Source organism: Zeus faber, assembly GCF_960531495.2.
Source record: "Zeus faber genome assembly, chromosome: 8".
Classification (NCBI taxonomy): domain Eukaryota; kingdom Metazoa; phylum Chordata; class Actinopteri; order Zeiformes; family Zeidae; genus Zeus; species Zeus faber.
In genome coordinates this window covers 7,804,375-7,823,276 of record NC_137195.1, presented here as the reverse complement: position 1 = coordinate 7,823,276, position 18,902 = coordinate 7,804,375, and the positions used below count along the sequence as shown (strand labels likewise).

The 18,902-nt window shown below is 49.9% G+C and overlaps 1 protein-coding gene across 1 annotated transcript in view; it reads right to left on the bottom strand.

The window, feature by feature from the left end:
* satb1b (SATB homeobox 1b) overlaps window positions 1-18,902 on the bottom strand; it is a gene marked incomplete at both ends in the record, with an annotated part of 52,539 nt that overhangs the window by 20,183 nt on the left and 13,454 nt on the right. The window contains 6 exons of the mRNA XM_080006077.1: window positions 1,129-1,284; window positions 2,327-2,398; window positions 5,668-5,880; window positions 9,367-9,911; window positions 12,333-12,410; window positions 13,367-13,478. Of these exons, the coding sequence (XP_079862203.1) occupies window positions 1,129-1,284; window positions 2,327-2,398; window positions 5,668-5,880; window positions 9,367-9,911; window positions 12,333-12,410; window positions 13,367-13,478 (1,176 nt within the window). The remainder of the gene's footprint in view (window positions 1-1,128; window positions 1,285-2,326; window positions 2,399-5,667; window positions 5,881-9,366; window positions 9,912-12,332; window positions 12,411-13,366; window positions 13,479-18,902) is intronic.

Here is an 18,902-nt window from a genome sequence, read left to right as displayed (position 1 = left end):
TTTCTTTTTTTCTTTTTTTTTCTTTCCTCTTCCTCTTTTAACGTTATGATTGTCAGCACCCAGTTTTGCTCACCCAGTTTTGTTTTTATGTTGTTTTGGCAACCGTGCCAGGGACTCGCGACTGGAGTCGATGACGCCATGTGAAAAGAGTATTTCAATAAACACTTGTGAGTGTGTGTGTGTGTGTGTGTGTGTGTGTGTGTGTGTGTGTGTGTGTGTGTGTGTGTGTGTGTGTGTGTGCACGCTTTGTGTGTGGACACTGTCATGTCTGCAGATCAGGGATTTTCTCATGAATCATTACACATTATTACTGTTGGAGGAACTTAAAGAGGTTTTTTTTTTTAAATAAAGCTTCATCTGTTGGGGGGTGTGACTCGAAAAAATTACTGATAGCATGAGATTAAAACATATAATAGTCATTCTGAATTCTTTGTTTAGAGAAACAATAAGACTTCAATTTTGACATCGACAGTAGGTCATCTGTTTTCCTCAGAAATGAAGGAAAGCTGTTTCAGGAAGTCAGGTCCACCTATCAGAGTCCTTTTATACATTCCAATTACTGACATTAGACCGTGAAGGCACTGGCGATAAGAATGACAATTTCTCCAAAATAATTCCAAAACCCCACCACTGGGACGGAGTCCCCAAAAAGTTGGACAAATTGATTTATAGCATAAACATATTATGATCCTTAAAAACGGCTGGCGTTACTACCGCTATGCCTCACGACTCTCACTGCCACTTTTGTCCACGAATGTCACCAAGAATCAAGAGCTCCAAACTTCTCGTATTGGCTTGAAAATAGTTGGAAATGACGGAGAAACTTAAATCTGCATCGCTCAAAAAACATGCATACAGTTTTCTATGCCAGGAGTCTCAGTTTGATATTATTAGGTCATGGGCCGAATGATAAGATTTTGTCTCTGGGATCCAAAGGAGCCCCAATTCTGTTAGATACCACTCAGTCCAAACTTCCATACTTGACTAGACTATAGTTAGGGAGATAACAGCGAAGCTATCATCAAAACAGTCATCAACTATTAATCGTTTTGTCTGTGGACCACCCCGAACCTCCCGAGGGACCCCTGGACCCCGGGTTGAGAACCGCCGGGCCGAGCGAGCGCCTACCTGGCTCTTGGAGGCGGCCACCTTGGCGAACAGTGCCTGCGACACCTTGGCGCGCTTCATCTCCTGCTGGATCTCGTCGTAGATGGTGGAGTTGATGTTGAGGATGCAGCTCTCCGTCTTGCCGTTCCACTCGCTGGGCAGCGGCGGCGGCTTCACCTGCGGAGGCATCGGATCCGGAGGCGCAAAAGACAATGAGTGCGAAGGCGGGATGGCATGAGGCAACACTTTCATCCATCCCCAGGGGAGACTCCGGGGGGTTACAGTGGCAGATAATTATCGCTGCACGTCGATAAAGACATAAAAATGAAAATGAAATAGAATATACGTACACATATAAACACAAGTCAAGCTGACAATGTTAAATTGTCAGTCCAATATGGGCAGGTGGTAAGTACGCTGAGTAAAGTACCAGTGTGTTCCGCAATATAGTATATAGTGCATAGTAATAATATATAATGAAATGAGTAAGTGGTACGTTATAATATGGCATGGTACGGGATAACAGGATGTAGTAATATAATCCATGTATACACTGTAGCTGAATATAAATATGGTAATAATTTAAATATGAATATTATATGGTAAAGAACACAACACAGACATTAAGAATACAGTCAGAGCATTAGAGCTCAAAGAAGTTTCCAAACTATTTCTCAGCATTTCGTTTTTTTTACCAGCTGTGCGTTTAAAATACTTCTTTGTATTAATAAATGAAGATCCCAATCACAAAAAGACAACTTCTGCTCTACTGCCCTGTGTGCTAAGTGCCATCCGTCGTACCAATCAAGTATGGAATGATAACACACACACACACACACACACACACACACACACACACACACACACACACACACACACACACACAAAAAGCTACTAGATCTGGCAAATCTGCAAATGTGATGTAGTTTCGGCCAAATAAATATATTTACGTATTAATATTTTTTTCCATATTTGATCGAAAACAATATACAGTATATTTTTCTCCACGTGTGGTGAGATGGTGGAACTACAGGTTGCTGCTGGTGAACAGGGTGAGGAGATGCATTGGTGTGCATGGTGGAGGGGACAGGAATAAAGGGGTGTGTTGTGTGTGTGTGTGTGTGTGTGTGTGTGTGTGTGTGTGTGTGTGTGTGTGTGTGTGTGTGTGTGTGTGTGTGTGTGTGTGTGCGTGTGCGTGTGCTTGTGCGGGTTCGCTCACAGGGGAAATGCCCACAGGGATTCTGGGATTCCAGTCCTCCGGACGGACGCTGTTGCAGTCTTCCCTCCGGGGCTGTGGGGGTCAGAGTCACATGGCATGTTTGTTCAGGCTCAGAGGAGGGCACTCACGCACACACACACACACACACACACATACACACACACACACACACCCACGCTCAGATACACATATAAGCCGCAATACACACCCACACACACACACACACACGGTTACACACTTAAAAGGGTTGAAACACATGCACACAAAGACGCACACAATCACAAAATGGCGAATTGTTCTGTTCCACAAAAAGGCTACGGTGAAGGTTCCGAGCGCTGCTACATAAACACATGTCACAGACTGGTTAATTGTCAAATACATCGCATTGAAATATCATCATTCTTGAGCGTGTCAGGTCTTGGAAAAAAATGTGACGAGGTAGAAAAAAAAAAAACACGATATGCTGACGATCTGAAACTCGAGTCAGAGACCTTCACAAGAAATGACTGACATCAAAAAGTCGTTCCCAAAGCACAGACGCAAGCCAAAGGAAAGTCATCCAGCCCGTGCACCTGATATTAGAATTCACCGCAAACAGCGCAAAGTCATACGGACTTGAAAACGCGCGTTTCCGGGCTGGAACGCCGGCACTCCCAAAAGTTGACGGATCAAACGCTGAGGAGCGCTCAACGTTTGATCCGTTAGTTTTCAACCCCTGGAGCAGATCAGACACTTCGTCTTCTTCGTATCTTCTTCTTCTTCTTCTTCTTCTTGTCATGCGGGGGAAGAAACCACGACGTCGCGCTCGGCTTTTAAAAAAAGGCCGGAGGAAACGCGCGCTGACCGCCTCGGGGAAGCCAGCCGTCTGACCGGAACGCCTGTTTTTTTTGTTTTTTTTCTTACGAGTTCAATAAGACCTCCTCCGTCTCTGGCTCAAGCTCCACCGTGACTGATTTACGGCGTAATTTACACCACGGCACTTCATAGGAGGAGACTGGCATCTGGCCAGGTGAGTGTGAGAGTGACAGAGTTATGTCGATGCGTATGCAGATTGTCTCGGTATGTTTCCTCCATGGTGCAGTTCCATATTTCCATAGTGTACACGCATTAGTGGCACGGTGGCGCAGTGCATTGCACTGTGCATTGCACTGCGCCACGTGGGGTTTCCTCCACCCACCGTCAGTAAGGACCCCCACCAAAAAACATGAACAAATCACCATCGTCTGGCCAGCGATGGACACTCGTCCATAAGGTCCCCGGGCGCGTCGACGAATGCTGCCCACCGCCGGAGGAAGGACAAGCCAGGATGGGTCAGATGCAGAGGCCACGTTAAACCGGCCACCATCCAAAAAGCATGTGTGCGTGTGTGTGTGTGTGTGTGTATACTGTATATGCATGTGTTGTAGTGCGGTGTGTCATGTGACGAATAAAGATGCTTCTTCTTCTTCATTAGCACGTTGGGTCTCCACGGTCACACGGTGCCCGCACAATTTCCAAGTTCAGCTTATATTGTTATGCATAAAGAAAAAAATATATATATATGTATATATTTTGGATTATGTGTCGCTGACGACCCAGAGGAAAAAAGTCTCTGCGCTGAAATAATGAGGGTGTGTTTTCAAAAGGACACAAACCTGCTTTACGCCACAGGACCTCGCAAGGTCCTTCAATTCAGCTGATTCAATTTTCTCTCCTGAAATAGGCCCCGATCTACGTCAGAAGACGGTTTAGGAAGGCGAGGATAAGGCCATTGATGTGTGAGAAGTCTTTTTTCGCTCTCTCGCCCTCCCCCTCTCTCATTCTTAGTAGAGCTGTGAGTGTGCAACGAGCCCCGACTGCTTCGGAATCAGACCCCTCATTCATCCCAGAGGACGGAGGCTGGGAAGCGTGAGCCTCCATCTTGGACGCGGGTGGCGCCCGTTCCTCGGAGGAGGGCTCCCTCACTTTTGTCCCCCCCCTTTGTGCCTTCCGCATCTTCTCCTCCGCCCCCCGACGTAGAAAAAAAAAAAAGCCAGGACAGAGGGGGCCTTTGTGCCGCCCCGTCTCGTCCCCCAGACGCACTCCACCGCACTTCAAATGGGATTAAGCGGAGAAAACACTGCACGACATACCTTTCAAATGAGGAAAAGTGATTTGTGGAGGAGAAAAAAAAGAAAGAAAGAAAAAAAAAAGACGTGTGGTGTGATGACGGTCAGGGGGTGAGGGTAACAGTAACATCCTTTTTGGTTTTTTGTTTTTTCCTCACATAGTCTGCATGTATTTTTAGGAACTGGGGGAGGCGGGGCGGGCTGGTTTAAAAGGTCAAAATTAGCCCTCATCGTCCTCACCTGGGGGGGGGGGGTTGGGGTTTAGGTGCCGTGAGGTGACTTGGGTCCTGACAAGCTGTCAATCCAACACAACAATGAGGAATGTGAGGAACACGGGAGCCTCCAGGCAGCGTCTACCAGCACACCACAAGGGTGCGATGGTGATGGATGTGTCGTGTGTCTGTGTGTGTGTCTGTGTGTGTGTGTGTGTGTGTGTGTGTGTGTCTGTACCAGGTATGATGTACAGCTGAGGTAGTTTTTTTTTCTTTTAATGAATATCACATTGATCCTCATCTCCAGTGTATAATGCAAAACTCCCCAAAATATTTCGGGAGTATTTTCTGTGTCGGTCGCACCGGAAGTCTCATTCATTTAGAATGGAGAGTCGGAAAACCCATGAGAGCTCGGATTCTCTGCAGTGCACAGCATTTCTGCATCTGACCGAGGGTCCGGAATGTGTTGAAAATGTTCTTCGTTTTGGATCCAACACGACCACCGGAAGCGGCTGGTATCGATTGGAACCGTTATTGGATCTGAGGTTTAACTCAGTGGGGGTGGTAGCTCAGGCGGTAGAGCTGGTGGTCTAGTAATCTAAAGGTTGCTGGTTGGATCCCAGGCTCCTCCTGCTAGCATGCTGTAGTGTCCTGAGCAAGACACTTAACCCCTAATTGCTCCTGATGGCTGCGTCCGTCGGTGTTTGAATAATTGTAAGTCGCTTTGGATAAAAGCGTCTGATCAATGACTAAATGTAAATGTAAATGTTTAACCTTAAGTTATGCACGTAAGATAATATCGTTATTTATGTTGACGTTTGACGCTTTTTCATGGTTGTCGTTCAGTAAAATGTACCCATTGTGGCAACTGACTACATTTAAGATTTTTTTTTAACCCCTTCAAATTTGCAGAGTAGCAGCACGTGTCCCCCTTGAACGGAATACATTTCTCAAAAAAAAAGTAATTATTTTGATTTTAGGTGGTCCAGCCACATTGAGATCTCGTTGAACTCACATGAAGCTGTGAGCTGTGCTGCGGTACCTGCACGGGCCGGATGGGCGGAGTGCTGATGAGCGGCGCGGGGCCCATGGCGGACGCCGCCGTCAGGCTGCGCTCGCGCTCGTCCTGGTAGATGCGGTCGCGCTCGACCTCCGGAAGCTGCAGGAAGTTCTGCATGGCGCGCAGGTTCACCAGCAGCGACTGGGATGCCGTCTTGGGGTCCTCCTCCTTACGCAGGATCTCAGAGAGCAGGCCCTGCGAGGGAGGAGGGAGGGTGTAAGGAAATAACCTTTTATTTTAGCATTACCACAAATATAAATATATATGTATTTATTCAGCAAAACTTAATTGGCGTGACCATATATAAATACAGTATTGCCAAATATCATATGTCTATATTATTTTTTATTGTTTATTATTTTTCTTCAAATCTCTGCTTATATATTTTATTTGACGTATTTTCCCATATTTAACTTTTGGCAATATCAGCATTTTTTGATCTGCCAATACAATTTTGAGTTTACGTTTGAGAGACGGTAATAGAGAGGAAGATACGTGAGAGAGAGAGTAAGAGTGAGAGAGAGAGAGAGAGAGAGAGAGAGAGAGAGAGAGAGAGAGAGAGAGAGAGAGAGAACAACAATAGAAGAGAAGCAGAGAAGCAACGACCAGTCATGGGGGGAGGGCGAGAGAAGAGGAGGAGAACAAGGAGAGGAAACATGGAAAGGAGCAGGAAAGAGAGAAAGAAACAGAGGCCGAGGGCCTGGTGAGTAATCCCATTAGAGGGAAGACCCTCAAACGCCGAGAGCCAATGAGAAGCTTTGGTGTAATTGGAGCCGCGGCTATGAGCGGCGGAGACACTCTAACGCAGCGTCGGTTCTGGAGGGTAAAGAGATTCCAGCTTTCCGGCACGCCAAGGCCCCGCCCCTTTGGGCGGACTTCCTTTTCACCGTGTAGACACAAGAGGAGTTCCCCCGTCTCCCGTCGCAAGCTCCCTCATATCCCCCTCCCCTGCAACATCCTATCGTCTGTCGGATTCCAAAAATACGGCACTCTGCGTCACATTTTCCCCCATCCAGCCGCGGCTTCGAAAGCCTCCATTAAGGTCGGCGAGCGCAGCGGAGTCATTGTTGCCGGGAAGCAGGACTTCCTCGAACCAACTTGTGGCCGTCGTGTGTTGTGGTTGTGCGTTCCGTGCCTTCCGTGCGTGTGATTCTGGGTTTCGTCTCCCGGCGTCCGCGGCATCCGCCGCACGGCTGCCGGCGCTGCGAGCGTGGCTGCGTACGGCGGGCAATCAGCGCGTCCTCTGTGAGCCTTTCAACGGAGCTGAATTCTGTCATTACGGGCCCGCGACAACTCCATTATCAGAGCCGTGTGATTGGGCCTTTTCATCAGCTGTTGGACACACACTGCGCAAGCCATCCGCGCCGCTTCTCTCACCATCAATAGGTGTGATTTGGCAATGAACCAAGCGCGATGGGAAAAGCATGTGGAGATGTTTGAGTGTGCACGCTCTCTTGGGTAATGAGTTGCACTGCTGCTAATAACTGCTTGGTGACATCTCACACAGTGTGGCGTGTGTGTGCGTGTGTGTGCGTGTGTGCGCTGGGAAGCAGCGGTCGGCACTGAAAGGGCTATTCTGGAGATGTGTAACTGGTTATGATGGTTAAAAATGTCATAATCGACGGCACGCGTTGGGACGTACTGAAAGGCTTCATGTGAAATGGCTGAAAAAATCTCTCATGTTAATGGGGAAAAATGAAATGGTTAACAGTTTCAACAGCTGTTGGGCAGGACGTGCATAAGATGAAAAAAAAATCAATATTGGATTTTTTATGAATTTATGAAGTGGAAAATAGACCAAAATCGGCTAAAAATCAGAACGATATCAGGTATCACTGGTGTCATTTTTCGAGGGTATGAAAATTCTGGAAATACACAATAATTGAACAGTAACTTAAAAATCTAAGCGCAGATCTCAATAAACTATCTGTACTTCAGTTCAGAGGGGGAACATGTAAACGGCGACCTGAAAGGCAAAACGAAGACAGAGGCTCTGCAAGCAGCAAGACGGCACACGGGTATCTGGCAGATGGAGATAACCGTGTATGGAACTTTTCACGGTTTTGTGCGCGCGTGTGTGTGTGTGTGCGCGTGGGTGGGTGGATGCGCACATATGTGTGTGCGTTAGTATGTGTGTGTGTGTGTGTGTGTGTGTGTGTGTGTGTGTGTGTGTGTGTGTGTGTGTGTGTGTGTGAGTGAGTGCGCGCATATGTGTGTGTGCGCGCCCGTGCAGGCCTGTCTGCCTGCATGTTTGGTCTGCGGAGTAATCGCTTCTCTCCATCAGCTCTTTCCGTCTATCTTTTTGGTCAATCACCCAGCACCCCCCGCCCCTCCCCGCCCAACCCACCGCCACTCCCCCCGAAAAACACAGCCGTCCTCTGCACCTCCCCTTTGCTCCGTTAGACCCCCCCCCCCTTCCCTTTCCAGTTTATTAAGACAGACCCATAGAAAAAAAAAAACAACACAGGCCCAATAAATATCCCTCAGAAGGCAGACTCTCCAAAGGCACATTGCCAGGCTAATTCTTCATATCTGCCACAGATAAGACTGTGTGTGTGTGTGTGTGTGTGTGGTGTGGGTGTGTGTTGTGTCTGTGTGTTGTGTGTGTGTGTGTGTGTGTGTGTGTGTGTGTGTGTGTGTGTGTGTGTGTGTGTGTGTGTGTGTGTGTGTGTGTGTGTAAAGTGGCAAAGCCAGACATTGGGATTTTGTTCAAGCTGGCACACACACACACACACACACACACCCACACACACACACACACACACTGACATGCAGACTCCCCATTTATTTTTTTTGTCTCTCTTTTAGAGACTGGGGGGTGATGGGGGGGGGGGCATAACGATTCCAATAGATCCTTATCTGATTCGCTTTTCTTTTTTTTTATTCAAGCGCAGCGACTTCAAAGCGAGACGAGGCCTAATGAGGTTTTCTGTCACCTCCCAACCCCATCCCACCCATCTCCCAAACACACACAGCATCTTAGGATGTCATCGTCCCCCCCTGTGTGTGTGTGTGTGTGTGTGTGTGTGTGTGTGTGTGTGTGTGTGTGTGTGTGTGTGTGTGTGTGTGTGTGTGTATGTGTGTGTGTCTGTGTGTCTGTGTGTGGCGGACGGTCTACGCGGCGAAGTCGCACGTTTGGACCGGGGGGGGCCACTATTGTTTGAGTCGTTTGTTTGTATTCAGGATTCATTTTTACAGCGAGCGACGTGAAGAGGGCTGCTCCTCTTCGCAGGCATATCTGCACGAGCGATTATACCGGTTCTGATTTCTGCCAAGGTGGGACTGTTGGGTGGCCCGAGTGCCAGCTTCCCAGAGCTTGATTTGGGAGGATTGCAAACGAACTGGTTCGATAAACCAGTCGGTTGACTGTTTCTGTGTTGACAGCCCCAAGCTCATTTTCCACCGGTTGAAAGAAAATAATATTACTCAATGAAGGGCATTTCTATTTATACATTCCAAGAAATGAGTTGCGATGACAAATTAAATTGCCCAGAGAACAAAATAAATTTGAATTTAAAGAGATTTTCATCTCTAACTTGAGGTGAGGGGGGAAACCCCCTCTCGCAGCCTGCGGAACTGAAAGCAACCCTTTTTTTGGAGAAAAAGACCAAAACTGTCCGGCTAGAAGGCCGCTTTGTGTGCAAACAAGAGTGGTTCTGCCGTCGGTACCGCGCCGCTCACCTGGGTCCTGTTGAAGGCCACCCGGGCGAAGACGGCCTGCGAGATGCCGGCCCTCTTGAGCTCGTCGCGGACCCACTGGTAGATCTCGGAGGACACCTCGGTGTTGGAGGCCACCTGCGGCTCCAGCGGCTTGGTGAGCGAGCTGCGGTTGACGGGCGGGTGGTTGAGGTACTGCTGCGACAGCGACTGCTGCGCCAGCAGCCGGTTGACGGCGTACTGCTGGTTGAGGATCTGCGCCATCACCAGCTGCTGGTTGACCAGCTGCGGGCTGATGGGCGTGGTCACCAGGCCCGGGTGGTGCAGGCCGGGGAGCTGGGGCTGCCGGCCGCCCGCCTGGCTCCCGTGCGGCGGCGGGCCGTGGGCCAGCGGCGGCACCGGGGACGAGGGGGTCTGCTCCGCCGTGCTGCCGGGGATGGGCTGCTGCTGCTGCTGGGAGAAGCCCAGGTGGTTGTGGTTGTGGTTGTGGTTGTGGTTGTGGCTGTGGTTGTGATTGTGGCTGTGGTTGGAGCCGGGCGGAGAGAGGTCAGACAGGCTGTCCATCTCGGCTGGAGGAAAGGGGAGGGAGATGAGGGGAGGGAGGGGAGGATGAGGAGGGGGAGGAGGAGGGGGGAGAAGAAGGAAAAGTTCATTGCTGGTTCAAATTCTCTCCGGAGCGTTGGAGCCCAACGTCATTTTGGTGGAGGCCACCTCGGCTCACTGCGGCCGTCAGGCGGTTGGACAATCTGCGTGGGTAGTTGGGGTCTCAGATGAACCCCCGCCCCCTCGAACAGGACTGAAACCCAGAACGGCACCCGCTGTGAACCTTCCCAACCCCCCCCAAAAAAAAAAAAAAAAAAAAACTTCCTGCGAACATAGAACAGTCTGTCAAATCTTTGTTTTTTTTTTCGGATCTTCCTCGAATCCAACCCCCCACCCTCTCTCCAGACACAGTGTGTGGAGGGCGGGGTTAAACGGCGGAGGCCTGCTGATGGAGATTGGAGATAAAGAAGCCTCAGTGTGAGTGACCTGCATCTCTCCCCTACAGTCCCTCTTTCCAAAATTAAGTTGAGAATGTGCGTGGCCTCATCATGTGAGGAGAGAAAAAAAAAAAAAAAAAAAAAAACAGCAGAAACTGTCTGATTCCTAACTTTCCGTGTCTTCAAGTGTGTGTGTGTGTGTGTGTGTGTGTGTGAGAATCGGGGCTTCTCCCGCGTGCGTACGCAGACACAGAAAGTCCGCCGGGCCGGAAAAAAAAAATCTGAATTGCTCTTTATGTTGTTAATTCCAAAATAGGGAACGGGAGCCGTCCAATATAAATATCAACGCAGGGACGGGGGCAAAGTCGCCTCCCTGTGACGGCGAACCCCGTCCGACTTCACTTTTTCAACTTCCCGCGTCGTACCGGGGCGGAGGGAAGAAGGAGGCGGTTTGGCGGTCGTTTCGGAGCTGTTTACGCAGTCGCTGGCTGCCGGGATCTTTAAGTCAATAATAGCGGCTTGGGAATGTTTTTTTTTAAGACACGCCTAAATTATGTGCTTAGCGGATGGTAAACAATGATTTAAAATACAAAGTATACTACCCACGGCGACCTGAGCGCGCATCATAAATGAGCCGGGTTTTTTTTTTTGGTTTTTCTTTTTTTTTTTTTTTTACGTCTTTACAGGTTTTTTGTTTTTTTTCCAGAATCTATATCGACGGCAACATTAACACCTTAACGCCGCGCAAGAGCCTCCGCGTCCCGGCGGGAAAAAAAAAAACTCGATAAAAGAACGGGCGATTTATATATATATATATATATATATACACACACACACACACACATATATATATATACGCCCGTGGATTCTGAAAAGCACAAATTGGTGTTAAGGGAACGGACGGCTGGTGGGGGGCGTCAACAAGCTGAATATTTCAACATGGAGATGAGAGATGCACCAGCCATTATTGCGTGTTTGAGCCCCTGTGTTTGAGTTTCTTAAACTGTCGGTAATCAAGAACACACGGCCAAAATGCCTCTATTGAGCAAAAAAAAAGAGAAGGAGGTGGTGCTGGTGGTGGTGGTGGTGCTGGTGCTGATGGTGGGGGGCACAACAAAAAAATCTGGGTAATAATCACATCTTTTCCCATAATCCCTGGCATTCCCTGGCTCTGATGCTACTCCGTGACTATTCACTCATAAGTATGTTTGTGTGTGTGTGTGTACATATGCTTGCTTACACACACTGCTGGGGGGCATGCTCCGTAACACACACACACACGCACACACACACACACACGCACACAAACAGAGGCACAGAGGCATTTCCATGCAAATTGAAAAGAGAAGGGGTGACAGAATAGCATGGCAGGCCCCAGGAGGAAAACACTGCCACAGAAGCAGGAGTCCTCGGGTGGAATCCTGCCACAAAAGAAGCTGGGATTAAAACACACAATGGGAACGGGATGTGGGCTGAAAGAGAGAGGAGCGTCTCACACACACACACACACACACACACACACACGCACACACACACACACACACACACAGGGCGAGAGAGAGGGAGAGAGAGAGGGAGAACTTTCCCCGTGCCACCTCAGGAGAGGAAACGCCGCTCCGCGTCCGACGTTCCACTCCTAAAACAGGCGGGTTTGGCGGCCGCTCTCCGCTCTCCCTGCTCCCGGCCTCCGAGCTCCAGGCTCCGGGCTCAGAGCTGGCACGCCACCAGCGCCCACTCTGCCGCCGCTGCCATTTGCCGCGTGCATGCATGGCAGACGGCGGCGCTTTATGAATATTGAGGCGGGGAGCGAGCCGCCGCGGCGCTCGCCGGCCGCCATCGGAGGCTGGAGCGCCAGCTTCTTGAGCACCACGAGTGTACGGTCGTGCATGGCTACGTTGTGTGTGTTTGTGCATGTGTGAAGGGGATGTGGGACCACAAGTAAGTGTGTGTGTGTGCGTGCGTGCATGTGTGTGTGCGCGCGCGCGTGTGTGTGTGCGGGCTGGGACCTACCTAGTGCATTGGCACGCGGGCTCTCACGGAGGACACATGTCCCCAGGTAGCCCTCAAGCTGGGAGGGTTGGCGCAAGCCTGCGCGACACACACACACACACACACACACACACACACACACACACACACACACACACACACATACACACACACACACACACACACACACACACACACACGTAAAAACACAGTGTAGAGATTCAAAAGAGGGTTAAGGACATTGAAACAGGGATGGGATAGAAGAAACAATAGCACCAAATAATTGACCATTAACGCTGTAAACAAGCAAAAATAAATCAGATTCAAGACACTCAGGCTCCAGCCGCCTGCTGGGCCTCCTCATGGGGAGGGCCAGAAAAACATTAGGCACATAAAAATGTAAAGAAAAAAAAAAGAGGGGAGGGGCTGACTGACCAAGGGGAAAAAAAACAGATTCAACAGATTTCTCTGGATAATATCTCCACATTACAGCACCATCTAACCCCGCCACAGCAGAGTGTCACACTTAATCAAAAGGCATAACATGTACAAGAGAACAGCATATTTACAGCAGTGTATAGAGATGATTACATAACTTCCTGGAAAGCCGAGAGGCATTTACTTAAAATTGTAAAAGAAGGCACTGTTATAAATCCAAGGGATTGGATTAGGACAAGACAGTGGCCGGGGGAAGTCTCTTCTGTCTTTTTCGCTCGCGACCGAGCCGAAGCGCGGGGGCCCATAAACGGGGAAAAAGTCAGCCGACGCTACCGGTTGAACATTTAGGGGGGCGGGGCGGGGGCGGTGGCGGGGGGGAATCAATGGGGATAAATCAGACGCAGCACCGCGTTCACCTTTAAACGGGCGCGTGGGGAGATATAGAATTATTAGATGGCAGGATTAAAGTCTGCTTTGTCTTCACACGATATTCACAGTGATAAAGAAAAGTCACCTGCGTGGAACGTCTAATGGCACTTTTGTGTGTGTGTGTGTGTGCGTGCGTGCGTGGAAAAAAATGCCGGCGCCACTACTTTGCGCCCTTCCGTTCTGCTTACCTATCATATCTTTTGTCTTCTTGAAATGTTTATACCAGCGCCCAAATTCCTGACACTTTGCCGCCGACACATTTGCATAGTAAGTGCTGTTCACAATGGAGGAAATCATGCTCTGAAAGAGAGAGATTGATCGATAGAGCGACAGAGAGACAGAGGGCGAGCGAGGGAGGAGGAGGGAGAGGGAGACACAAGAGAGACAAGGCTTCAATATTCAGGCGGCGGAAGAAAAAAACAAAACAAAAAAAAAACAAAAAAAAAAAACACAGTCATAATATTACGGCTTGTGAAACATGCGCTAATGCGGCGCCGCGTCAGAACGGAGTGGAGTTCAGGCGCGGCGGTGGGGAAAAAAAATTTTAAAACATAAAAAAAGAGCAAATCAAAGTGGCACACATGCGGGGAATGTGAGGTCGTATCTTCTCAAGGCAAAACAAATAAAAATCAAACCAAGGAGTGGGGGGGGGGGGGTTGAGGGGGGGGGGGCGCAACCTTTTCTTTTGCTCATCAAATGCCACAGAGTCTCTTTTCCGCGGCGCGGCGACGGGGGAGCGGTCGCCGGGCGTCGACGTTAACCGTCGGAACGGGGGGGAACCGAGGACAGGAGGGACGCCGCCGCTCATTGGACATGGGCGCCCGGGGGCGCGGAGCCACGTGAGCACATGCACCTCTCCCATGCCTTTCATTCACACAAATCTGTTAAAAATAAATAAATAAATAAAAAAAGCATCTTCGAGCGGATCGGGGGGGCCCACGCCGAGCCCCCTGAACACACGCGCGCGCACACACCGCCGACTCCTCTCCGGTGGAATCCGTGCCCTTCCACCGTCCTCGTACGCAAGGCTCCCCCCCGCCCCCCCTTTCATTAAAATGGATGTTTTAACACCTTGCCGCCCTCGGGGCAGATCGCAGGGCTGGCGCTGGAGCAATTGTTTTTCATCGTCATAAATATTCAAAAGAGCCAAACCATCTGTTTTCAAATTACAGGTATGCCATCTTTATCATTTTCTTTAATACGGGCGCTCGTGGGGACGGCGGGAGGAGGGGGGACCTTCGCGTTCCCGTCCCCGCCGATCCCCCCCCCCGGGAGGGGATCGTCTCCGCCTCCATGAAATGGGGAGGAGGGAAAGGGCGGCCGCAGCGCTACGTCACAGAGCGGCATCGGACCCACGAACCGGGAGAGAACACCTCTACTCCAGGAGGAAGGGGTGGTCCTACCTTCGGAAGAGAGGGGCAAGGGTGTCTACTCCACCTCTAATGCGCCTCTGCTCCACCGATACTCTGACCTTGCTCCGCCCCTCCCCTAGCACCCTCCGCCCCACCTACGCCTCTGCTCCACCTCTAATCTAACCCTAGCCCGCCCCTCCCCTAGCCCCCTTCGCCCTAGCTCCGCCTCTGCTCCACCTCTAATCTAACCATGGTCCGCCCCTCCCCTAGCCCCCTCTGCTCCACCTCTACTCTAACCTTAGTCCGCCCCTCCCCTAGCCCCCTCGGCTCTACCTCCGCCTCTGCTCCACCTCTACTCTAGCCTTAGTCTGCACCTCCCCGAGCCCCCTCTGCTCTACCACTGCTCCACCGCTACTCTAACCTTAGTCCGTCCCTCCCCTAGCCCCCTCCGCCCTACCTCCGCCTCTGCTCCACCTCTACTCTAACCTTAGTCCGCCCCTCCCCTAGCCCCCTCTGCTCCACCTCCGCCTCTGCTCCACCTCTACTCTAATCTTAGTCCGCCCGAGCTGGAGGGCATCCCCCCAACTAAGGTGAAGCAAACAATGCGCACATGCACATTGACTGTAAGCGACAGAACAGACTAATACAGGAAGTTCGCTTTCTGTTGAGCTGGGGGTGGGGGTGGTTGGGGCGTCTCCATGGAGTGCACCCGTGACAATGCATCCACCGGACTCCACTCAAGAAAGAGAGAGGGGCGGGTGGAGGGGTTGTAAGTTTGGCTTTTGTTTGGTATTTCTGCAGTTGGTTCTGCATCTGTATTAGGCTATAGTCATGTGTAATGTGTGTATATATATGTAAATATTCTAGCGTAAATATATGTTCTAAACGTAGTGTGTGGATGTCCCGGGGCCCTTCACTGTATAACCGCGTTGGTGGAGACCGTGGGGATGCATTCCAGGTGGGAAAGCAGGTTGTGGCGTCACCGCATGGTCCGGCAGCCTGCCACCTTCCTGTCAGGGTGTCAGAGAGCACGCCACAGCTGTGGAACCTGTTTGGAGCTTTTTCTAACTTTGGGAAAATCTGAGCTCTGGAAAAAGAATCCGCGCTTGACGGACGCAGCTCATTTCGCCAACACACTTTACACCTCCATGCTGCTCTACACCTCCATCCTGCTCTACACCTCCATCCTGCTTTAGACCTCACTCATGCTTTACACCTCCATCCTGCATTTCACCTCCATCCTGCTCTACACCTCCATCCTGCTCTACACCTCTATCTTAATTTGCACCTCCATCCTGCTTTAGACCTCACTCATGCTTTACACCTCCATCCTGCTCTATACCTCCATCCTAATTTATACCTCCATCCTGCTCTACACCTCTATCCTAATTTACACCTCCATCCTGCTTTAGATCTCACTCCTGCTTTACACCTCCATCCTGCTCTATACCTCCATCCTAATTTATACCTCCATCCTGCTCTACACCTCTATCCTAATTTACACCTCCATCCTGCTTTACACCTCCATCCTAATTTATACCTCCATCCTGCTCTACACCTCTATCCTAATTTACACCTCCATCCTGCTTTAGACCTCACTCCTGCTTTACACCTCCATGCTGCTTTACACCTCCATGCTGCTTTACCACTCCATCCTGATTTAGCCCTCACTCCTGCTTTACACCTCTATCCTGCTCTCCACCTCCATCCTGCTTTACAACTCCATCCTGCTTTACAACTCCATCCTGCTTTACACCTCCATCCTGCTGGGTTCAATCCTGTTTCATTCCATTCGTTCATTCCTGGTTCATCACCATCAAAACCTGACAACTCCCCTCTACTATTCTTCTATCCTCTATCAACTCTATATCTACTCTCCCACTACTCTACCTCTGCTATCCCCCTTTTCTATCTCTACTCTCCATCGACCAGTCCAAGTCTAAGTCTACCTCCAATCAGCTGCTACTCTGCCTCTACCTCTGCTCTACTCTTCCTCTACTCACCATCTACTCTCTTCTACTTCCCTCTCCGCTCTACCTCACTCTACTAAAACTCTACCTCTAATCGACTCTACCATACCTCTACGCTACCTCTACCCCTACCTCTACTCTACCTCTTACCTTACTATACTCTACTTCCCTATACCTCTATGCTTCTTCCCTCGATTCTATCCTACTCTACCTCTACTCTAACTCTACCTCTACCCCTACTCTACTCTACCTCCCTCTACTTTACCACTACAATGCTCTACCTCTACTCTACTCTACCTCCCTCTACTCTACCACTACACTGCTCTACCTCTACCCTACCTCCCTCTACTTAACCACTACACTGCTCTACCTCTACTCTGCTCTTCCTCTTCTCCACTCTACATCCACTGGGATTATGTCGCACAGGGAAGTGATGGGGGGGTCAGAAGACCAGAGATACAGACAAAGCCCTCATGACCCCATGACCTCCTCAACACCGAAAGGCACCTCCCCAGCCTCATCCACCCACCGCAAAAAGAAGCTGGCCTTGTGGTTCTAATGAGGGCGGCCGCGGCGGGACGCCAAGTTTTACCCAGGATGCCGCAGCGTTTTCACAGCCGGCTGCACGGTCGCTTTCAGGAGGGCGAGGGTTATTCAGCTCTCGTGTCTGCGCTGCCAAACAAGGCCTTCTTTCTAAATAAGCATACAGGCTCTCGTTTGGGGAAGCAAGGAAATAAAAAAAAAAAAACGCTGCTAGGCTGAAGCCATTGGGTCGAGGAGTTTGTTTATGAAGAGGTTCCTTATTAGCATCACGATATGTATTAGAGAAAAGATTGTTTAACAGGGCAACATCCATTGGATGTGGCTGACTAAAATGAGGTCCCTGTTTGGTGCAGTGAATGGTGGAGTCCTGGCCCTGGTCCCTTGTGATATCCGTATACAGTTCTATGGCCCGCAGTGCAGGAACCAGGTCAAACTAAATCCAAAGCCAAATTTGTCCCATACTTTCGAAGGATTAAGCATCACCTGGCTCCAGTGGAATATTAGCGGAATAGTGGTAAAGTGAGCAGATATTGTGACATCACAGGGACATGACAGTTTCTCCTCCTCCAGCCTGGGAAGCACGTATTTGTGGCGAATCTGGGCTAAGGCATCGCCAGGTAAAAAAAAAAAAAAAAAAGCAAACAAACAAAAAAAAAACCTTGAAGAGAGTGCACCTCCGCTTTCTCTCTCCCTCCGTCTCCCCCATCTCGCTCTCTCTCTCTGCCCGACTTTTTTCCACCATCTTTGACACAGATGTTCTAATAAACGCTCCTCATTAATCAGCCCTCTCCCTCAATACATCACTCCACCTCTCACAGGGGGCCCTCCGAATGTGTGTGTTGTGTGTGTGTGTGTGTGTGTGTGTGTGTGTGTGTGTGTGTGTGTGTGTGTGTGTGTGTGTGTGCGTGTGTGCGTGTGCGCGCGCGTGCATGCGGGCGCATGTGTGGTTGTGTGGACCCTTTCGATGATAGCAATCTGTGGCACAGGCAGTTTATCTGAGAGACCAGGAAGTGGCATTGGTCTGCTATCGGCCCCCAACATCTACTACACTCCCTGTCATGGGATGGAGAGAGAGAGAGAGAGAGAGACAGAGAGACAGAGAGAGAGAGCGAGAGTGAGGGAAAGACAGATAAAGAGAGAGAGAGAGAGGGAGATGAAGAGACGGGTCCTGTGTAGGGGTGTACCAGATGAGTTGGCACCAAACTGTAAACACTACAGAGCGGCATACTCTTCCATAACATACGTAGACGCGGTGGCAATGCACACACACACACACACACACACGCACACGCCCGCTCACACACACCTCACACTCAAATTCCAACTTAGCCTGATGTCTTGAATTAACTGTGGGAGAAGCTGATCTCCACGCTGCGCCTCATCTCTCGCCAACATCGCACACGGCTCAATTATGGTGCAACATAACCCCCACACGTCCTGAAACACACAATTACACACACACACACACACACATACACGCACTAAGAAAAAAACAAACACGCATACACACACACACACACACACACACACACACACACACGTATGCACTAAGAAAAAAACAAACACGCATACACACAAACACACACACACATGCACACACACACACACACACACACACACACACACACAAGCACACACACGTATGCACTAAGAAAAAAACAAACACGCATACACACACACACACGCACACACACACACACACACACACACACATAAGCACACACACGTATGCACTAAGAAAAAAACAAACACGCATATACACACAAACACAAACACACACACACACACACGCACACACATACACACGCGCTGGCAAGCAGGTTGCGCCTGTGGCAGTCGTGGCTGTGAAAGGCCCAGTG